At 43.8% G+C, this 18,162-nt stretch overlaps 1 protein-coding gene across 10 annotated transcripts in view; it reads left to right on the top strand.

Annotated features, from left to right (window-relative positions):
* AUTS2 (activator of transcription and developmental regulator AUTS2) overlaps positions 1–18,162 on the top strand; it is a 523,712-nt gene that overhangs the window by 341,576 nt on the left and 163,974 nt on the right. For 9 of the 10 annotated variants that reach the window (XM_015880954.2, XM_015880959.2, XM_015880958.2 and 6 more), the window contains one exon: positions 7,780–7,809. In XM_015880954.2, the coding sequence (XP_015736440.1) occupies positions 7,780–7,809 (30 nt within the window). Of the gene's footprint in view, positions 1–6,424; positions 6,491–7,779; positions 7,810–18,162 lie in introns of those variants that run through there. The other variant, XM_015880961.1, reaches the window with a different exon arrangement.

Here is an 18,162-nt window from a genome sequence, read left to right as displayed (position 1 = left end):
TCGAACAGCTCGATAACCATCCAAAATCTATAGAGTGTTTTCAGCCTGTACATAATTCATCATTATTGTGCTTCTTCAGCTTCTAATTTTGGAATATCAGAGCTTTTCCATTAGGCCAGCAGGACATTGAGCTCCTCTCTTTCTTCCATCCCTCTGTTGCTGCCATCACTAGGGATGCCAGGTGCCTTGTGGTCCCTGGAAAAGCATTTTTTCACCCTCCTTCTTTCTGCACAACCCTCTTTGTAGATCGTTCTCTTTGCCTTCTGCTTGGCTGTATGAACCTTCAGCTCAGGACCTTCCAAGAGCAGCCATTCTCTTTTACGTGCGGAAGAAAACAAATTCTCACCTCCAACCGATTGATTTTGTTTTCAAAGTTAACTCAACACTCGCTTAAGGCTTTTGTCTCATAGCTTCTATTTCTGGCAGCGGTGATGAAGGAAGAAACTCTCAGGGCTCGGACTGCAAATGTAAAGCTGACAGCAACAAACCGTGTGGGTAAGAGGAGTTCTTTGTGCGAAGCAGGGTCAGCGTTTGGCCATCTGGCAATGGGAACAGCCGTGTGAAGGCACGCCAGCACCTGCTGAAGGCAGATCTGCAGTAGCAAAGCCTTCAAAGGTTTTCTTGCTGCTTCTCAGCCATTGCGTGGTTTTCATTTGTAGCTTCTCTTATCGAGCACAATTTCTAAATGAGGATGGTTGCTTCACTTTAAGGACGTACAAATGACTTGCCCTCACCTGTCAAGCATGATCCTTGTATTTTACCAGGCCCATTATGAACGCAATCTTTCTGTCGAAAATTTGCATACCTCCTTTCTTGAAAAGTAATGACAGCAATTTCTTTCCCTCCGCTCACTTTCTGAGTGTCTCATTTAACAGCACCTGTGAAACCGACAGGCGCAGAGATGAGAAGTGAAAGAGAGCAGTTGATTAAATCATCATCAAGTCGGGCCTCAGAAAGTCAATTCTGCTTCCCGTCTGCAATGATATCCTTTTATCTTAAAGTAATGAGCTATGGCACTTTTGCATCGGGTAATGCGATAAGTTCTATTAGCATGTTCCATTTGCTTCACAAGCAAGGGCAAGTCATTTCAGCAAGCTCATATCACTGCAATCAAAGCAATTGGCTTCACAGGCAGAGAAGAAAGAGGAAAGGCTCAGGGTGATTTTTATGGATCACAACACAGTGGAAAAAATAGATTCTTGTATTATTTTAACCCGTAACATGCTTTGCTTCTTGTCCATCAGGATGTTTTGATTTCATTAGCCTGTAAGTACCTGCAAGACTCAAATTCCAAACTGAACTCTTGAGCTGAGACCGGGAGGTATGAAAAACAGGAATCTTTACTTACAAAGGGATGCTGGCTAATGCTGTGCTAGGCTCTGACTTCGTTAAATGCTGATTAGTTTAATTCTTTGCTATTGACTTTGTCTACCAGTATCAATGGACATTTTAATTATTCTTTACTATTACTTATTTTTTGAGCCCTGACAATGTACTGATCAATGTGTTGAGAATGGTGTTAGATACTGCAAATTGTGTACAGCCAGAAAGGCAGGTGAGAAAACAGAAATGCCTTCAGAATCCCAGAGGCAGAGGTATGTTGTCATTTCTTCATATAAGACATTGGGGGCCTGAGAAATGCTTGTCTTGCAGAAGGGAATATCAAGGTGGATACCATCATTGCAGAGGTTGTATAGGTTGCAAAGGTCACGTGTATACTTTCTATCATTATAAAGAGGATCAACTTTATCATGGATAGTAATGTGTTCAGGTGTTCTCATTGCTAACATTCAAAATGTGATTCTTTTCTTCCTCATCAGACCATTATTTTGTTGATGTTGGAGCCAGAAGGAGCCACTAATTGTGTTGCTCTGCAATGGAAAAGTCATACAGAATACATAAAGAATCACAGAATGGCCCAGGCTGGGGGAACCTCATACGAGTCTTGGGTGGGAGGAGTTAAAAAGACGTACAGCCGAAAGTGGTTCCAAGTTCTGAATATCTTTCTGGTAATGGGCAAACTTTAAATGTCCAAGACTGATACATTTCATCTGAAGTGAAGTAGTTGGATAAAATGGGATTCAGATTAGAGGTCTACATTGCAATCTTTTGTCCAGACTAAGGTAATTTGTGCAAAATGGGACTTTTATGTGAATAATCCGTAATTTTAGCTTTTGAGAAACCAGAGCTGAAACTTCTCGGACCGTCTCTGTTTCAGAGTCATGACTTACACTGAATCACTGTGGATAATGGTGAAGAATTGCTAAGCAGACGGTGATGTTAACCAATTTGCGAGGTGCTATATATAAGATTCCTTGGCAAGGAGCTCCACACTGCACGCTACATGCAGGCAGAGTCAGAGATAGGAAAGAAAAAAGTGAAATTCTTGCTCTTAGTTTCTTTGTGACTCTGCCTGTCTCCATTTCATCAATTAGAAAATTGCCCATTTATTCCCTGTCTGTGTCTCCTTTCATCTTGGAGATGTTTTTTTCTCCTTTTTTCTTGGAAGCAAAGGTCTAATTGTATAGCTAAAATATCATTTTTGCCCTTTCCAAGGCTGTCAGTTTGTCATTGGTGGATAGATGGACAAGAATATTGTAAATGTCAGTGTGAACATGGCTGAGGTCTGGGTTTTCCCTCATTTTCTTCAGATTTCTTTTCAGCAGACAGATGAGCAGAATCACTTTGTTCAGTGCTGGTGTTTCAGCAGTGCCGACTCCTTTGGTGGCAATGATAAATGGATCCAAGATATGAAATAGCTGTTCCAGCAAAGTCCATTGAGCAGAATAGAGAACAATGCCCTCCTCAATGTCATTGTACACGATATATTCAATGATTGCCATTTTTTTGCAAAAGAATGTGTTCAATCAGCAAGGTACATAGAAATCCATAGTGTTGCTTCAGCCTGAATGAGCCGGTGAGGTGGCACAGACCTTTACTCAGCTTGATTTGGACCAGACTATCTCAAGCTATTTAAATGGGCTCAAATTAGAGCTGTAACCTCATAGGATGTCTGATTGTAGAAATGTGGCACTGCATCAGGCTCGTTCTGCGGGTGCTGTAGGGATGTGCTGTGCATGTTAACTCAGGCTCTCCCCAGATGGGCTGGGGGGTTTGGGAGGTGCAGCACGGCCCGGTGCTCAGTTCTCCTTTTCTTCCACAAAACACGGCAATAATTAAACACTCAAAGGGAATTGGAGAGTTATTTTTCCACTTCCCAGTTTACCAGGCTGCTGATATATTTGTGTATATTCATGATCTCGCGGGGAATGCCTTACTCTTCCACAGCCCTGATGGATAGCAGTAATGTAGAAGGTTTGATCTGGTGCAGAAAGGTTTCTTTTTGGCTGCTGCAAGGAATCCATGAGGCTTTGTGTTCCCTTCTCACCTTGGGCTGATTTTAGGAACAATAATTTGAGTTTTGACTGCAGTGCATGTATGAAAATGCAAGTTTGTGGGTTACTGACTCTGCTTAGTGCTTCTCGAACATCAGGTTGCAAAAAAACAGAGCAAAACTAACACCTGAACATTGAATGACTGCTTTTCAAGCAGCCTGCATGCTTCGGTTATTAAAGGTATTGGAGCAGTTTAAGGGATCGCTGTGGCCGCTCTGAGCTGATCTCATTATTGCTACTGATTGTATAGAAATGAGGAGCAACCTTAACATTTCCATATATCTTATAACAATCTGTGGAGCTGGTTATGAGTCAGCCCTGTGTCCCAGGCTGTGGGGTGGGTTTGTAGTGCTGTAAATCCTCATACAGGATTGCAGAGGCATGGACTACCCGTTCCAGGGGCTCCTTCCCAGCGGGGCTCATCAAGCTGTGTTCTGGAAAGCTCTCACAGCGTTTTGTGCCACGCTCATTTGGAATCTTGGCCGTAACAGAGAGCTGTGGGTGCTCAGCAGTTTTGCTCATCTGGCTTTCATCTCGGTGCCTAGATGAGAATGGTTGGTTGGATTTTCAGTAACATGGGCCAGCGCTGGGAAATGGGGCTGTGGGCTTTTTGCAGGATGAGTCCTACATGTCTGCAGCCAATCTCTGCTCATGGCAGTGCAGTGAGAGAGTTGTGTGCACTGAGCATCAGGGGAAGGAGCCTCTGCTTGTTCAGGTGTAAAAGACTCCTCGCCCTGATTTATTGCATTAAAGCTAATGACAGTTACCCAGTAATCAGGCCATCTCTGAGTGATATTTTGGATTCCCTGTTATTTGCAGTATACTCAGGTGCAACAGAGCTATGGCTCCCTGGAACAAGGCTGGAAGCTGATCTTCTTGTGAGAGGCAGAAAATACTGAAACTCAGCCCAGAGTAGAAGGCCAGCATGTGATATTTGCATCACTTAATTTCTAAATGCCTGGTGAATAACATTTGAGTGGGACTTGTTCAAGGGAGCATCTCCCACCTGCAGCAGACCTGACATGTGGGAATTATCTTCAGAGCTCACTGAACAGACTCACCTGTTCAAACTGGAAAGCACAGCTTTGGAGGAGGTTCAGAATGCTGGAAAAGCAGAACTACTTCTGAATGACGGGACCATGAAGCAGAAACATGTCTACTATATTCCATTAGTTTGCCGTTGTTAGATGAGCGTTATCTCAGTTGTCATCTGGTATGATCAGACGTAGGGTCAGGCTCAGTTTGCCATCCATGGCCATTGCCTTTGTGTCTGGTCATGGCAAATCTTTAGGTGAGGTTTCTTTCAGGAAATGTTGGAATCCTTAAAATACCAGATGTCTCTGAACTGTTCACAGAATAAAGGTGAATTGATTATTAATACAGTGAAATCTATCAGGTAACAGAACTAGTAGCTAAGCTGCAAGGGATTGATAGGGCAAGGGGAAATGGTTTCAGGCTGAAAGAGGGGAGATTTAGACTGGATATAAGAAAGAATTTCTTTACACTAACGGCATTGAGGCACTGCACAGATAGCACAGATACAGATGGTGATGCCCCATCTCTGCAGACACCCAAGGTAAGGATGGAGGGACTCTGAGCACTGATGGAGCTGTGGGTGTCCCTGTGCACTGCAGAGAGTTGGGATAGATGGCTTTTAAGGATCCCTTCCAAGCAATTCTGTGATCGTGTAGCAAGCTAAACAAAGATGAAGACAACATGGTTCTCCTGCATCACAGTGTAGCTTTTCAGTGTGTTTCTTCTCTGAGAATCTCAAAACACTTGAATCACTATATTCTTTTCTGTGTCCCTGTGAGGCAGAGGGATGCTGGAGCATTCCCTCATTCACAGATTCCAGCCTGAGCAGCAGACCTTTTCTTTTCCACAGGTCTTTTTGGACTTACCATGGCACAGAAATTGTTGGGTTGTTTTCCATGAAGCAGAGGAAATCTATGTGTTTGATCCATGGGGAAAGCTCAGCTTACATGGCTGCTCAGAGCATCCACATGAGTGCCTGCACACGGGCATACACCATATGAAAACACAGCCCCACTGCAGTACATCAAGCCTTTTCCTCCCATTCCTTCCTTGTTTTCCTTCTGTGCAGCACATCCATAAAACTCTGCTGCAGGGCTGCGGGTCCCCACTCCTCACGCCCCAACAGACCCTCTTTATGAGTGAAATAGATGCCTTGTGTATGCAGGGCTCCTGGCATTTCACAGAGCGTAGCTGGAGCCAAGCTAGGCAAACGTTGGGAGCTGTTTGCTGAGTGCATTTATTGCCTTTGCATAATTTATGAGCTGGAGGGGTTTGACCATCATTCGTGTCTGCCAGAGGCTGGCACTGAGGGCTCTGGAGGACGGAGCTGTAAATTGGATGGAGCGCTCCTGCTGAGCTCCCAGCAAAGTCCTCGGGTCAGTGTGGGAATTTAATAGCAGGAGTGGAACGGTTTTTGCAGAGCGCCATGTGGGCCTCCGTGCAGCAGAGGCTTTTTTGGCAGCCACGGCGACCGGCCAAATCGCGGAGCTGTCAGTCACCGGGAGCGTTGCAGAGGGAGCCCGAGTGGTTTTAATCGGCTTGGCATCCGTGCTGCTTCCATAATGGACACCAGTAGGTCTCAGTCCTTCGCCATATGCTTAACTCTGGAGACAAGGTGCTTGTGGGTATAGCAGTAATTATTTGATGCGGAATTAAGCAGACCTTGAAATTAGAACTGGACTGTCAGGAAGCAGGAGGCTTAACACTTTGATGGAAATAACTTCCCAGTGACGCCGCTCTCTGCACATCCGCTCGGCTGCGGGTAGCTGTGTTGCTGGCAAAATCAGATGTCACTGCTGGCACGATGTTCTTGTGCTCAAGCACCTCCATGCTGCAGAAAACAGAGAATCAAGCTCTTCCCAAGCTCACCAGTCGGGCAAGGCTTAGTGCACAGCATAGGAGAGACTATTTAAACCAGACACAAGCAGTGGGGAAAGGAGTGGCTGCAGAGCACTGTGACAGCAGGTGTGTCACAAGGCACGTGTGATGCAGCATCAGGATTCCAGGGCATGGCAAAGCCATCTGAACCCTGCTGGGAGCACACAGGCGTTTCTCCTTGTGTATGTATCCCCTACTTACCCTCTGTCCTTTCGGATTCAGGTGTTACAATCAGGACTAGTATTGGATGTTGGCTGGGAGATGGGGAGCAAATGGAGGCATTGGTTCAGACCTCCTTGGTTTGAAAATGACATGAGATGTGTCACCTCAGTGCTTTATAATGCATCCTATTTCTGTGGATGAAAATCCGTGCATATTTTTACTTCTCTGTAAATGTCAGCCTTTGCTTTGCAAACGTCCTTGGCTGTGCTTACCTTCATACCAAAATCTCATAAGTGTGGTCATGATGAAGTCCGTAAAAACCATAACCAGAAATGTGCAGTTTTCCTTTTGTTAGGTAGGTGCTCAATCCTCCACAAACTTGATCTCTGCATGAGGGTTTCAAATTCTAAGCTAAAAATGTCACATATCTTCATACTCCATCTCATGTTTTCCTTACCAGAGTGTTTAAGATTCAACTAGTACTGTATAAGTCATTTCAGTTATTAAATAAATGTCATTCCCATTTCGTTTGGAATGATCTGGAAGGAGATAGTGATTTTAGCTATTTTTTGCTTCATTTTAAATGAGTTGAAAAACATTTGTGAAAGAGAGAAGAATTATTTAAGCTCGTAGCTTTGATTTGTCAGGATGTTGTTAATTGGTGTGGAGAAGGTACCTTCTCTGCCTCTGTACCAATGAAGAGGAGGAAAAAGCCAACGAAAGGGAAAAGTTATAATTAAAGAACATAAAGAAGGCTTGCTTTATACAAATCAAGCACGTATATTGTGGGTGTGTTAGGCTATGTCTGTTCACGTCCTGCTGTTAACCTTTGGAATTCACAACGTGCTACTAATTTCAGAGCAATTTGGTTGCCTCGTGAAAATACTCACAGATGCACTGGGTAGGATGCAAGCGTACGAAGGGCTTGACTTGCTTCTATAAGGACACAGCATGGGCTGCGAGGCCTCGATGTGGGAAAGCCCAGATCTGCAGTTTTGTGACCTTGTGCTTTCCTTCAAAATGCTTTCCAAAAGTTAAGCATTGGCAATTGATCGTTGGCAAGACCCACCAGTGTTACTATTCAGCCTTTTAGAGCATTTGCTTCTTTACCTGGGCTCCTGTGGAATTACGGAGCACCTCAGTGAGTTGATTCTCTGGACATGTTGTTCTCTCTGTTGGGATCTACCTGAGCTCCTTAATGGGACACTTATAGGTAACGACATGGGCTCGTTGATTATAATAATAACCTTCCATTGGTTTGCAGCACATTTCTCTAACCTGTTCTTTTTTTTTCCTTTCTGTGTTTCAGTGCGACAGCGACAGTGATCAAGAAGAAAAGGTAGGAAAGGGAATCTGTACGGGAGTGAAATTATTTTGTTGGATTTTTCGGATTCACTTATTGCTAATAATTTGTTATTTATTAAGAGTTTCTTTTTGCATTGATCCAAAAGAACCTTTCACAAGGAAACAGCTTTGTTCCCTTTAATTTGATTCTGGAATAGACCTCCAAGTGTTGAGTATTCTAATGACTATTCTGGAGGCTACACAGTTCATCCTCAAGCACAGTGATGCTGTGTGTGGGTTGTATGTGAGCAGTATCCTGACTACCCACCATTCCTAGGGCTACATTTTCCCTTAGGAAGTTCTATCAGTTTAATAGTGCAACCAGTTATGGTGGTAACCCTCACATTTGCACTTTCCAACAGTTGCTTAACCACACACTTGCCTGTTTTGCTTCTCTGCAGGCACAGGTCTTAAAACTCAAGTTGAAGTGGTGGGGTTGACATAAATCTGTGTATTTATATACATACATATATTTAGAAACAACATTTGGAAACGATACATTCCACCAAGTGACACAACTTGCTGATAATTATCGCATTAACCGTGGGTTTCTAAGTTGAAAATGAAAGAACGTCATGCTGAAAAAGAATCAAGCATTGGTCTCAAATACTGTTTGTTGTTTAGAAGGCTGTTAGTCATGAAGAACTATTATTCAAGCTGATGCATTTTCTTTAGTCTTATTTTATATGCTGCAAACAGGTTTTTGTGCTGTAAACTAACATCCACTTTTGTCCTTTGTTAAAAATGGAATAATCACCGCAGGAAAACTGGTCAAATTTCTTGATTTCCAGGTTGGATTTTGTGATTTTCATAAGTATGTTTGACCCTAAGCAACGTTTTGATCATGTAATCCTCTTTCACTGGGTAAAGTAGGGGATGGAAGTTGGGGAGAGTAAAGTAATGTCAGAAAATATTGAAAGATATAATAATAATATAGTAATAGAATTGAATTGCTTGGAGTTTTGTGAGTGGTTCCATTAGCTAGTTCCAAGTCAAGCTGAGAAGGAAGGTGAGAGATGACCATGCTGTTGTGCAGCTAATATGGCAGAAAGGAATAACTATGGTGTGATATCCAAAGGAAACAGTGAATGCAGAAGTCAGATTTCCTGAACTTAATCAGTTCCTTACAGGATTTGTGTATCACTAAGCCCAGGAAATTGTCAAACCATCCCTTATAGAACTGCCAAAGCTTTGCCCTTCAGCTTTCAGCTATTTCCCAAGTAGAGACTTTTTTCCCTCATGTTTCTTAATAATTTGCTAACTGTGTTAAAGAACCACTGTTTACTTTGAACTGCAGTGATTTCCCTTTCATAAGGGAACTAATCACTGGAGTTAATCAGTGTGACAACAGAAAGGGGAGGTTTTGTTGGGATTTTGCACAGAATATTAACCTGCACTTTTAGATATGAATTTTTAATGTGTTGCCATTACATTCCATCCTATGAAGTGATTATTCATTTTCAGGATGTTCCTTATGCAGTACGAGATGATAAACTGAATCTCAGCTTCCATGTTTATGGCACCCAGAACTACAAGTGTAATTTCCTGCTGCCTTCAGAGCCAACCTCTGCCAACCCCCCCATATTTCTCCCTTGCAGCCTTCCTGTGTAGAAGGCAATGGATGGCTTTGAGGTGGTGGTGGTGTGTGGGTGAGGGCTGTGTATGCCATGCATTGTGGGAGGCTGCAGACCGTACTTCACCATGGACATCCCATTTCATCTCTGAGATCTGTATGTTCTCTCCCCCACAATGGAATGAGACTAAGCACTGATCCGAGCATCCCTGGTAATTTAGTGCTTTTCAAACCCCACAACCAGACCTTGGGTTGGGTTGGGCTCAAACCCAGTTCTAGAAGATTCCTGCTTACCCCAACGTGCACATTCATCGTGCGCTGCAGCGCAGGCAGAGATCTCAGGCCTTGTGCTGCTGTTAATTTGAATTCAGCATATGCAGCCTGTTATAAAATGCGAGACATCATCATTTGAGCAGGTCAAGCATATTCAGATGAAGACAAATGGTGCTTATTTGATTTTCTTAAAATCAGGAAATGAAAAAAGTGCTCTCTGGAGAAATCATGTTCTGCCTGACTTAGATGATAGACCAAGGCATGTACCCCAGATAAGAACAGGCGCTCGTCTCGCGGTTTTTATCTCTGAAGGACGGTCGGGACTGTCAGCTCGCTGACATGTGCATTATCCATGTCATTTTAAACAAAGTGACCTGTAGAAAAGTGCACTCTGCCGTGACATGATAATGGGCTGTTGGATGACAGGTAAAGTACACACTGTAAAGGAGGCTGTGCGTTATTCCTTTGTTTAACTGACAAGTAGAAACTTCTTTTCTCCAGACAGGCAGGATCTTTTAGATCTCTTTCAATAGGAACCGGAAGATTTTGAATCGCTGCTTTAAATAAAATAACATTTTTAGGACCAAAAATTCCCATGAGCAACTGTGCACAGGGAGAAGTGAGGGTTCCCAGCCTCTATGCCAGGGGATGTAATGCATTTGGGCTGAGACCTTCTAAGAACCTCTACCCAAATGCATTACATCACTGTGAGGGTATCAGCCTCCAACTATGGAGCTGTTCTCATAGAAGACTGTCAAACTGCTCTGCTTTGCTCTTGCTTTGGTGTATTCTGATGGTTGTTGGGGCAAAAACATCTGTCCTGAGATGAGGGATCTGCTTTCCTTTAGGACCAGATCTTGCAGACTTCAGTATCGGATATGTTGCCATGGGTGAAGTTGGTATGTGCTGTGTGGACTTTTGGAGGGGAAATCCTTTTTCTCTTTTCAGATTTTTTGAGAGCAAACTCACACTGATCCCTCAGTGTGCTGGGGCAATCAGAGATCCATGAGAGCAGAGGTAGCACAGCGTGTAGGAGCAAGCGTGTGCATATTTCTGCTAGAAACAGCAAGTTCTGGAATGCAGGAAGGCCAATCCATGCCTCTGGATGGGGGGTGTGATGGAAGGAAGGGGCTGACAGGATCTGCTCAAAGATGGCCCTCAGCAAAGCAGGAGGATCCAGGATAGAATAGGACCTGGGAAGAGAGGAGTAGATGGATGGCAAGTGGTGACAGAGGAAGAAAGTGATGTCTCCTTGGCTGTTAGCATTCTTTTTCTCCCACTTGAATATGTATCTATCTGACTGCATAAATCATTGTTGATATCTGATCTCTATTAGGTGGTGGCTGTGCCTCCTATCCATCTTCCCTGGCCTTTAATTGGGAGCCGACAGACAGAGTCACTTTCTGTCTCTGTCTGCCCTCAAATGAGACATTTCTCCAGAGGTTTCTCTGGAAGAAGAAACAAGGATATTTAATTGAAAAATGATACAGCCCTGCTTAGCAGTACTGTAGCTAAGGCTGTGTCAGCATCTCAATTTTAAATGACATGTTTTGGGTAGATAATTTATCTATTTATATAGATACAAGTTCCTTCATTCCAGTTTGGCACATGGCACTGGGTTAGAGCATTCAAGGTATGTGTTCTGCTCTGCTGCTGCTAAAAATCCCAAAGAGGTGGCAAGAATGTGAAGGGAGAGAGTACTTGGAGGAGCGACATCAGAATGCAAAGCACTAATGCTGAGGGAGATGTCATTTTCCATCCTGGGATCCTTTCAGCGTGTGCCGCTGGGATTTCTGACTATGTCTGAGAAAGTATAGATCCCAGGGGAGCTCAGATTTTCTCCATTAAAAAGTCTGTCAGTCTCACTCTTTGAGCAGGTCTCCAGAGCTGTTAATCTAAAATTAGGGCAAGCTATTGCACAGCTGACAAATCCAAGTGCAACTGTATTAGCTACTGATTTCAAGACACCGTCTTAAAAATTACACCTGTGGTAATTAGTGCAACATTAAAAACATCAGTGTAAATACAGGGTTCATTTTCTGGATGTGAGAAGAGGTCTTCATTTGACACACTGTGCAAACACAGTAGGGGTAGGGAGTGCTCAAGATGAGTTATGGAGCAAGGTCCTTTTTTACCCACCAGCTCTGCTGTTGCCTCTCCCCACTCCATTTAATTTGTCTGAACTTAAAATAAAGGCTGAGGCACTGCAGTGACTTTCAGTTCATAGGATGACATTCCATTGGCCATGGGGTTGCTTTGCAGCGTACACAGGGATGTTTCTGGCTTTACCCAGCTTTGGTAGGACGTGTGACTTAAACACTGATGCAGCTGATAATGTAATTCCATTTTTACCATGTGTGTGGGAACTGTTGAATCATGGCCTGAAGCACTGATTGAGCACCTGGGAAAGGACCTGGTCAGCCCAGGTGGCACAGATGAAGGCAGTTCAGCTGTGTGATAGGAAGGGTTGAATTGTGGCTGCACTCTCTTAGTCCTCACTGAAGGGCTGACTGCCTCTGGGGAAAGGTTTCTGGTTGGAGATCCCTTCTTTGTGGAGTTCTTCCTGTGAGTGCAGCTCTTCAGAGACAGGTGAGCACTTTTCCTTTGTAATGCTGTTCCATTTGCACTAGTCCCTTTGCTTTTATATTTCTGAATTGCTCTTCCACTGTGTTGATCTTTTGGATTGTGGCACCCAACCAGTTCTGCCTTGATGATGTCCATGAATCCCATTTCATCCCAGCTGCAGCCTCAGCACCACCAAGTGTACCCATTGACATGAGCACATAAGCTCTGTTTTGGGTGGGCTTTGCTTAAGGAGCTGAGGAAAGTGAGAGGCTGGCTTGGTTTGTGGTTAAATGTGCAGAGTGCTTGTGTGTGTTGTAGGGGAGGTTAACAGTGCTCACTCTGGCTGGGAGGAGATTGGGCTGAGTGGGTTTGTACTGGTATTTCTTGCATTGGGGTGTTTTTAAGCATTAAGCTAATGTATTTTGATTGTGTATTTCTATCTACAAACCTAGGACTGTGGCGTGGAAAATATTGAGTCATACCAGTCTGTGCAAGTGCTTATTAGTGTACGTCTGTATACACACAAAGGTCTGCCTGCATTCACTCTGTGCGTGTTTCTGAAGTGTTATTGGACAATTATTTTGTACACAAGCTTTGGAAAGAGATTTTGGAGCAGAATTTTGGTGGACTGCTGCCCAGTTTAACATGTAGATTGTATTTCAGCGGTTGGTGGTTAAATGTGCTCACACAGGTCTCTGCATATTGGTATGTGTGTAGTTTCCTTGACTGTTTGTTTCTGGCTAAACTAAAAAAACCAAACCCCCATTTTAATATCTCAACTTTACAAATTCAACTGGATATGCCTACTTTATACCATACCTTTCAGTCCCTCTGAATGAAAGCTTCCTCCCTGCCCTCCAGCTGAAGCATCCCACCTGGCTGTGTCTCTGCTTGCCAAACCAACTTGTCTTTCCCAGCACCCAACCATGGGCAGGGCACAGACCATCAAATCCCTTTCTTCCTAAACAAAAAGAGCCCCTAAGCAACCCAGCCATAAACCATGCTCAAAATCATAAGGCCAAGGTAAATAGCACAAGGCTGCCTTCTGCATATTGTGTTACTGGAAATAGAAACTCTATCACAAATGGATTAAATAATAATGAATTTGCTTTATGCCATCGATGTGTATGGATGAGTGTAATTCACTCTCTTGTGGGCAGTTGCTTCATTATGGATTTTTTTAGCAGGACGCCTAGAAACAAATCTGCTTTGGGGATTTTTCCCTCTTGCTGATGGGGAGGGCAGAGTTTGGGTAGCACTTGGAGAAAGCATCTTCAAGGCCAGTGCCAGAGCTGTAGAGGGAGACAGCCGGCCCAGGGCTTGGTGCCCACCATGGTGACAGTGTCTATCTATAAACTACTGTGTTTTTTTAGCTTGTACTGCTGGTGTATAAATAATATATAATAATTTTCCTGGTCTGGAACATTCTGGTCATAGAGGGAGCTGTCAGCATTTGTTGTGCTATTGAAAGAAAGGCAAAGCATTAGAGCTCATGCACTCATCCCATTCTCTACTCTCCTTCAGCTCTGGAAGCAGGTATTTGATGTATTTGATACCAGGGGTGCTTTCTAGAGGAACACCTCAAAATATAAGCTGTGCACTCTTCAGTCTAGCAAGAGAGCCTGAGAAATAAGTGTATGGTCTTGAGTGGTGGGAGATGTGGCATGAGTGGGTGCATTGCTGGGGGAGGAGGGGGTTTGGTGCAGCTCTGGCTGTTTTGTCCCCTCACAACTAGTGCAGTTGCTCTCCTTCCCAAAGGAAGAGTGAAGTGATGTCAAAGGGAGAGAGAAGTCTGATAATACAAGCTGAATTCCTGGAAAAACTCCTCGGATGGGGGGTACCAATATGTTTAGCAAATAAGGCTCCATGGGGAAACAGTGGCTGAGAACCCAATTTTAAGCAATTACTTCAGGTCATGGGATACTGGTATCTTACTGTTTGCCATGTATTTATTTTGGCTAAGGATAGGATTAGAGAAATAGTTTCTCAGTATTATTCTTCTAACTGTTTCTACAAAGCCAGGATGTTTCCCATCAGGGAGATTTATACTGCATATTTGCACAGGTGTTGTCTTTTTAGCTCTGGAAAACGCAGCACCTTAAACTCGCCCCAAGGGTGAAAGATCACCCAGACTTTATATGCTAGCAACGCTCAGGCAATCATGAAGTATTTCTTACTGTTTAAGGCCCATTAGGAGAAAAGATAAGGATCCTTTTTATTCATTTGATGTGCCACATTGAGGCCCCTACAGCGAGAGAGGCGATAAAACTGGAGCTGGTTGTGGAAGACGCTGTGTAGGGCACTGGGGGGTGGGGGGGAGTGGAGCGAGCTGTGGGCTGGGACGTGCTCTGGGTGCCTGTTCCCCTGCAGCCCATGTTCATCCTGTCCTTTGTCACTGCTGTCACTCAGCAGTGTTCTGTCATAGGACCATATCACTCCCCCTACCCCTGCCCAGCTTTCCTCCCCTTCCCCCCCCTCCCCTCTTTTTTCTTTTTGTACCCATTTCGTGTAGAAAATTTGTATTTACTTTGGGAGTGTAATTTGTTCCTCATGGATAATGTGACCCTTAGCGGAGCTGGATCATGGGTTAGTTGAAGTGATATTTTCCGCTAATGGTAGTCGTACATCATTGCTGTCAGCTCGGGTTAGGAGGCAAGCACATTACAGCTCCATTTTACCTCTGCAGGCATCTGGGATTATTTGCCATAACTGAGTATGACATGACCGCACTACAGAGTGCATTAAAATTTTACTAGCTTCTCCGGCAAGTTCCTTGGCTCCAGCCTGCCTCCAGGCAGCAGTAATGATGGATACCTCTAAGGTCCTGACTTCCTGCACCAAGGATACTCAATGTCAACAGCCCAAACAGGTTTTGCTTTCCCTGGAGTTTTTGACCACCTTCTGGCAGCTGAGCAAGCCATGGTTGGCTGTAGCCCAGAGGGTGGCACTGATGCCCCCACTGCTGCTGCCAGGCTCGGTGCTGGGGCACTGTCACGTCAGTGTCTTACAGCACTACTCAAACCTCCAGGTTTGGGAAGGTGGCATTTGTTAATCTGTTGTGTGTAGACAGAAATAAAGTCATCCTTCGAAAATTGAAAGAGCAAAAGTATCCAGGAGCAGGGAGTGGTGTGTGTGCATTAAAGATGTGTGCATGGAATGGGCACACACCATGGCACATTACAACATGTCACATGTAAAGACACCCAAAGTAGAGGTTGTACTGATGTGTTCCCATTGCACGCCATCTTTTGCTTTATGTAAATTCATGTGCTGGTGTACGTATACAGCTGTAGCAGCTTGTACATAGAAACACAGAACGTGTTTTTATACATACACATGCATACCACAAAAATAATATAGGTTTTTGTTGATCTGTTTGTGCAGATGTACGTTATTTGCAGCATGTCTGTTTTTACACCTTGGCATTCAAAATTAGAGGTGTAGCTCCACAGAGATAAGTGCATTAGGGGAACTTAAGCGTGAGATTAAATAGAATATAGTAGCACTTTTGAGTGCTTATTGAAAAAGTACAATGTATACCCCAAGATAAATTCATTGCAACCTCCCAGTGGCTTTGTAAAATCTACAATACAGGTCTGCACTGCCCACAGGCTCTCCTCCCCACAGCAGCACTAATGCCTATGATTCTTTCAGCCCAAAGGTATGCAATTACATTGGATTTCTGTAAGGTAAGGAGGTGCTGGGAGGTTGAAACCTCAAGTTTGTTCTCGTTCTGTCCTCATCTCGTGTGACTTTTGGCAGGTGGAAGGAGAATGAGGACGGTTGGTTTTGTTTGTTTCACTGTTGTCTTTTGGAGTGTTTAACGGCATATATATTCACGGGGAGGTGAGATAAGTGATAGGGCTTATCAGCTCGTGCTTCTCAGTATAAACTGATGGTTGTCTCTTTTCCAGCTATCCCTGAGTCCCCATCTTCCCATGTTAAATCATTCTGTGTTTGGTGCACTCAGCTTTTTCTGCTGTTTCATGTAAGGCAGAGTTTGGGACTGTGCTACTGATAGAGACAACTTGATGTTTTGTTTTGGTACGATGCGTTCCTGGCGGTAAATCTTCCTATCTTTATTGCAAAACTTAGAGCCGAACTTCCCAGGGCCCATGAGCTTTATCTGTGTATAGATGGCAGGAATTGATTCTCTGTGGGGGAGGAGAGAGGAAGAAGAGATTAAAGATTAAAGCTGGCGATGCGCTCAGAGCTGTGCGAGAAACAGAGGAGACAATTTCAGACATCTCTAAGGATAAGATGCAAATTCCCAAAGCCTCCCTGATAGCTCAGATCACAATAAGAAAGGCATTCCGAACGATAGATAGTTTTGCTTGTTCCCATTTTAGCGTTACATCTCTTTTAATATGTAGTGAAACTTTTATCAAGGTGGTTTGGTGAAGGCTGTTAGGGGAGGGGGAGTGCTGGGCAAGATTTCACTTTCAGGTGCCGCCAATGCAGAAATGAAATCACAGAACAGTGTCCTGGTCTTACATGTAGCCAGTTCAAGTTGTTAGAGAAATAAGTGAAGAAGAGCAGGGGTGCACAAGGACACTCAGTAATGACATGTAGCCTTTGTGAAGGAGGTGCTCTGAGTGGTGTGGAGTTTTGGTTTCGTTCCTTCCACGTGGAGGTGAGATTGGATACCCTGGTAGGAATCCTGTGTGGAATATGCTGATGCTTTTCTCATAATCATCCCACTGTTATGTACATGCCTGTTCATTAAACATGTGTGTTAATGCTGTATTTAGGAGTAAGTGTCAGTGAGTGTGTGTGTACAGTATGTACATATGGAGACAGACAAACTCAGCCTCTGGGTCTTGAAGTTCAGTCATGTCCAAACACATCTAGGTTATAAAAAGTGCTTCTTCAAGGGCTGCGCTGTGCAGTATAAGTTATTCAACTATGATATTCGTCTACACTTTAAGCTATAGAATAACATCTGTTTTTCATCACAAATGGGATTTTATAATCATGTATGAAGCGTGCTCCCCATTCTGAATCTGTCTTCTCACATTTCCTTGAAAAGAAAAAGGAAAAAAGAAGTTTTAGGCTTGAGAGCTGAGAAGGTGAGACGTTACTACGGAGGTTTCTTTTGAAAGGGAAAAAAAAAGATCGATGTAGAAGCTGTGGTAATTATTCCACGTTTTTTAAGAGTCTTGGAGGCCACAACACATGGAACCATCTCAGATTTCTCGCAAACACACCCAAGGACAGGCTGCAAACAAGGAGACAGGAAATGAAATGTATGCACCAATGTATGGAGGATTCCAGCCAGCACCGCTTTGGTTTTTGGCATAGTTCTCTCCATCTGGCTCAGCACTAATAAGGGTGTTGTGGTCTTGGGAGTGATAAAAGACAGCTACTGTATATCTTAGATGTCAGGAATTTCCCCGCAGGGCAGGAGTTGGAGAACAACACATGCCTGCAGGTTCAGCAGCTTTGGGGTCTTTCCACACTAATATCCCTGCATTAATCCAAGGTAGAGTTAGTGTCATCTCCTCCTCTTTGCTCCTATATATTCTTTAAGCAACACCTCTGGAAGGCATTCTGCCTGTTCCTTGCTGTTTCACCTACAAATGAAGTTCTGCTGCACTCACTGGAAGGATACAGTTAGTTCTTTTGGAGGATAAGCCACCAGGCTGCAATGCTCTGTGTGCTTTGAGAATCACAGAATTGCAGTGCGAAGGTGTGCAGTCAGTGGGTATGTTCTAAAGGCTTGGGTGGTAACAGACCACCTCTACTTTAGCTGCTGTGTTGGTATAGATCTCCACTGAAATGTTGTAAGTACCTCTGAAAATAGGTTGCAGCACTGAATTCCTGAGCCTTGCAGGCCGCCTCAGCATCGCATTAAAGCTGCTTCTGGACAGTCAGACAATATTAAACAAGGTTGTTCGTTCATAACCAAAGCATCCTAATTGAGTTGCATTATTACAT

Source organism: Coturnix japonica, chromosome 19 (genome assembly GCF_001577835.2).
Source record: "Coturnix japonica isolate 7356 chromosome 19, Coturnix japonica 2.1, whole genome shotgun sequence".
Lineage (NCBI taxonomy): Eukaryota > Metazoa > Chordata > Aves > Galliformes > Phasianidae > Coturnix > Coturnix japonica.
The sequence above is the reverse complement of the archived record's forward strand: the minus strand, read 5'-3'. Positions and strand labels throughout refer to the sequence as shown.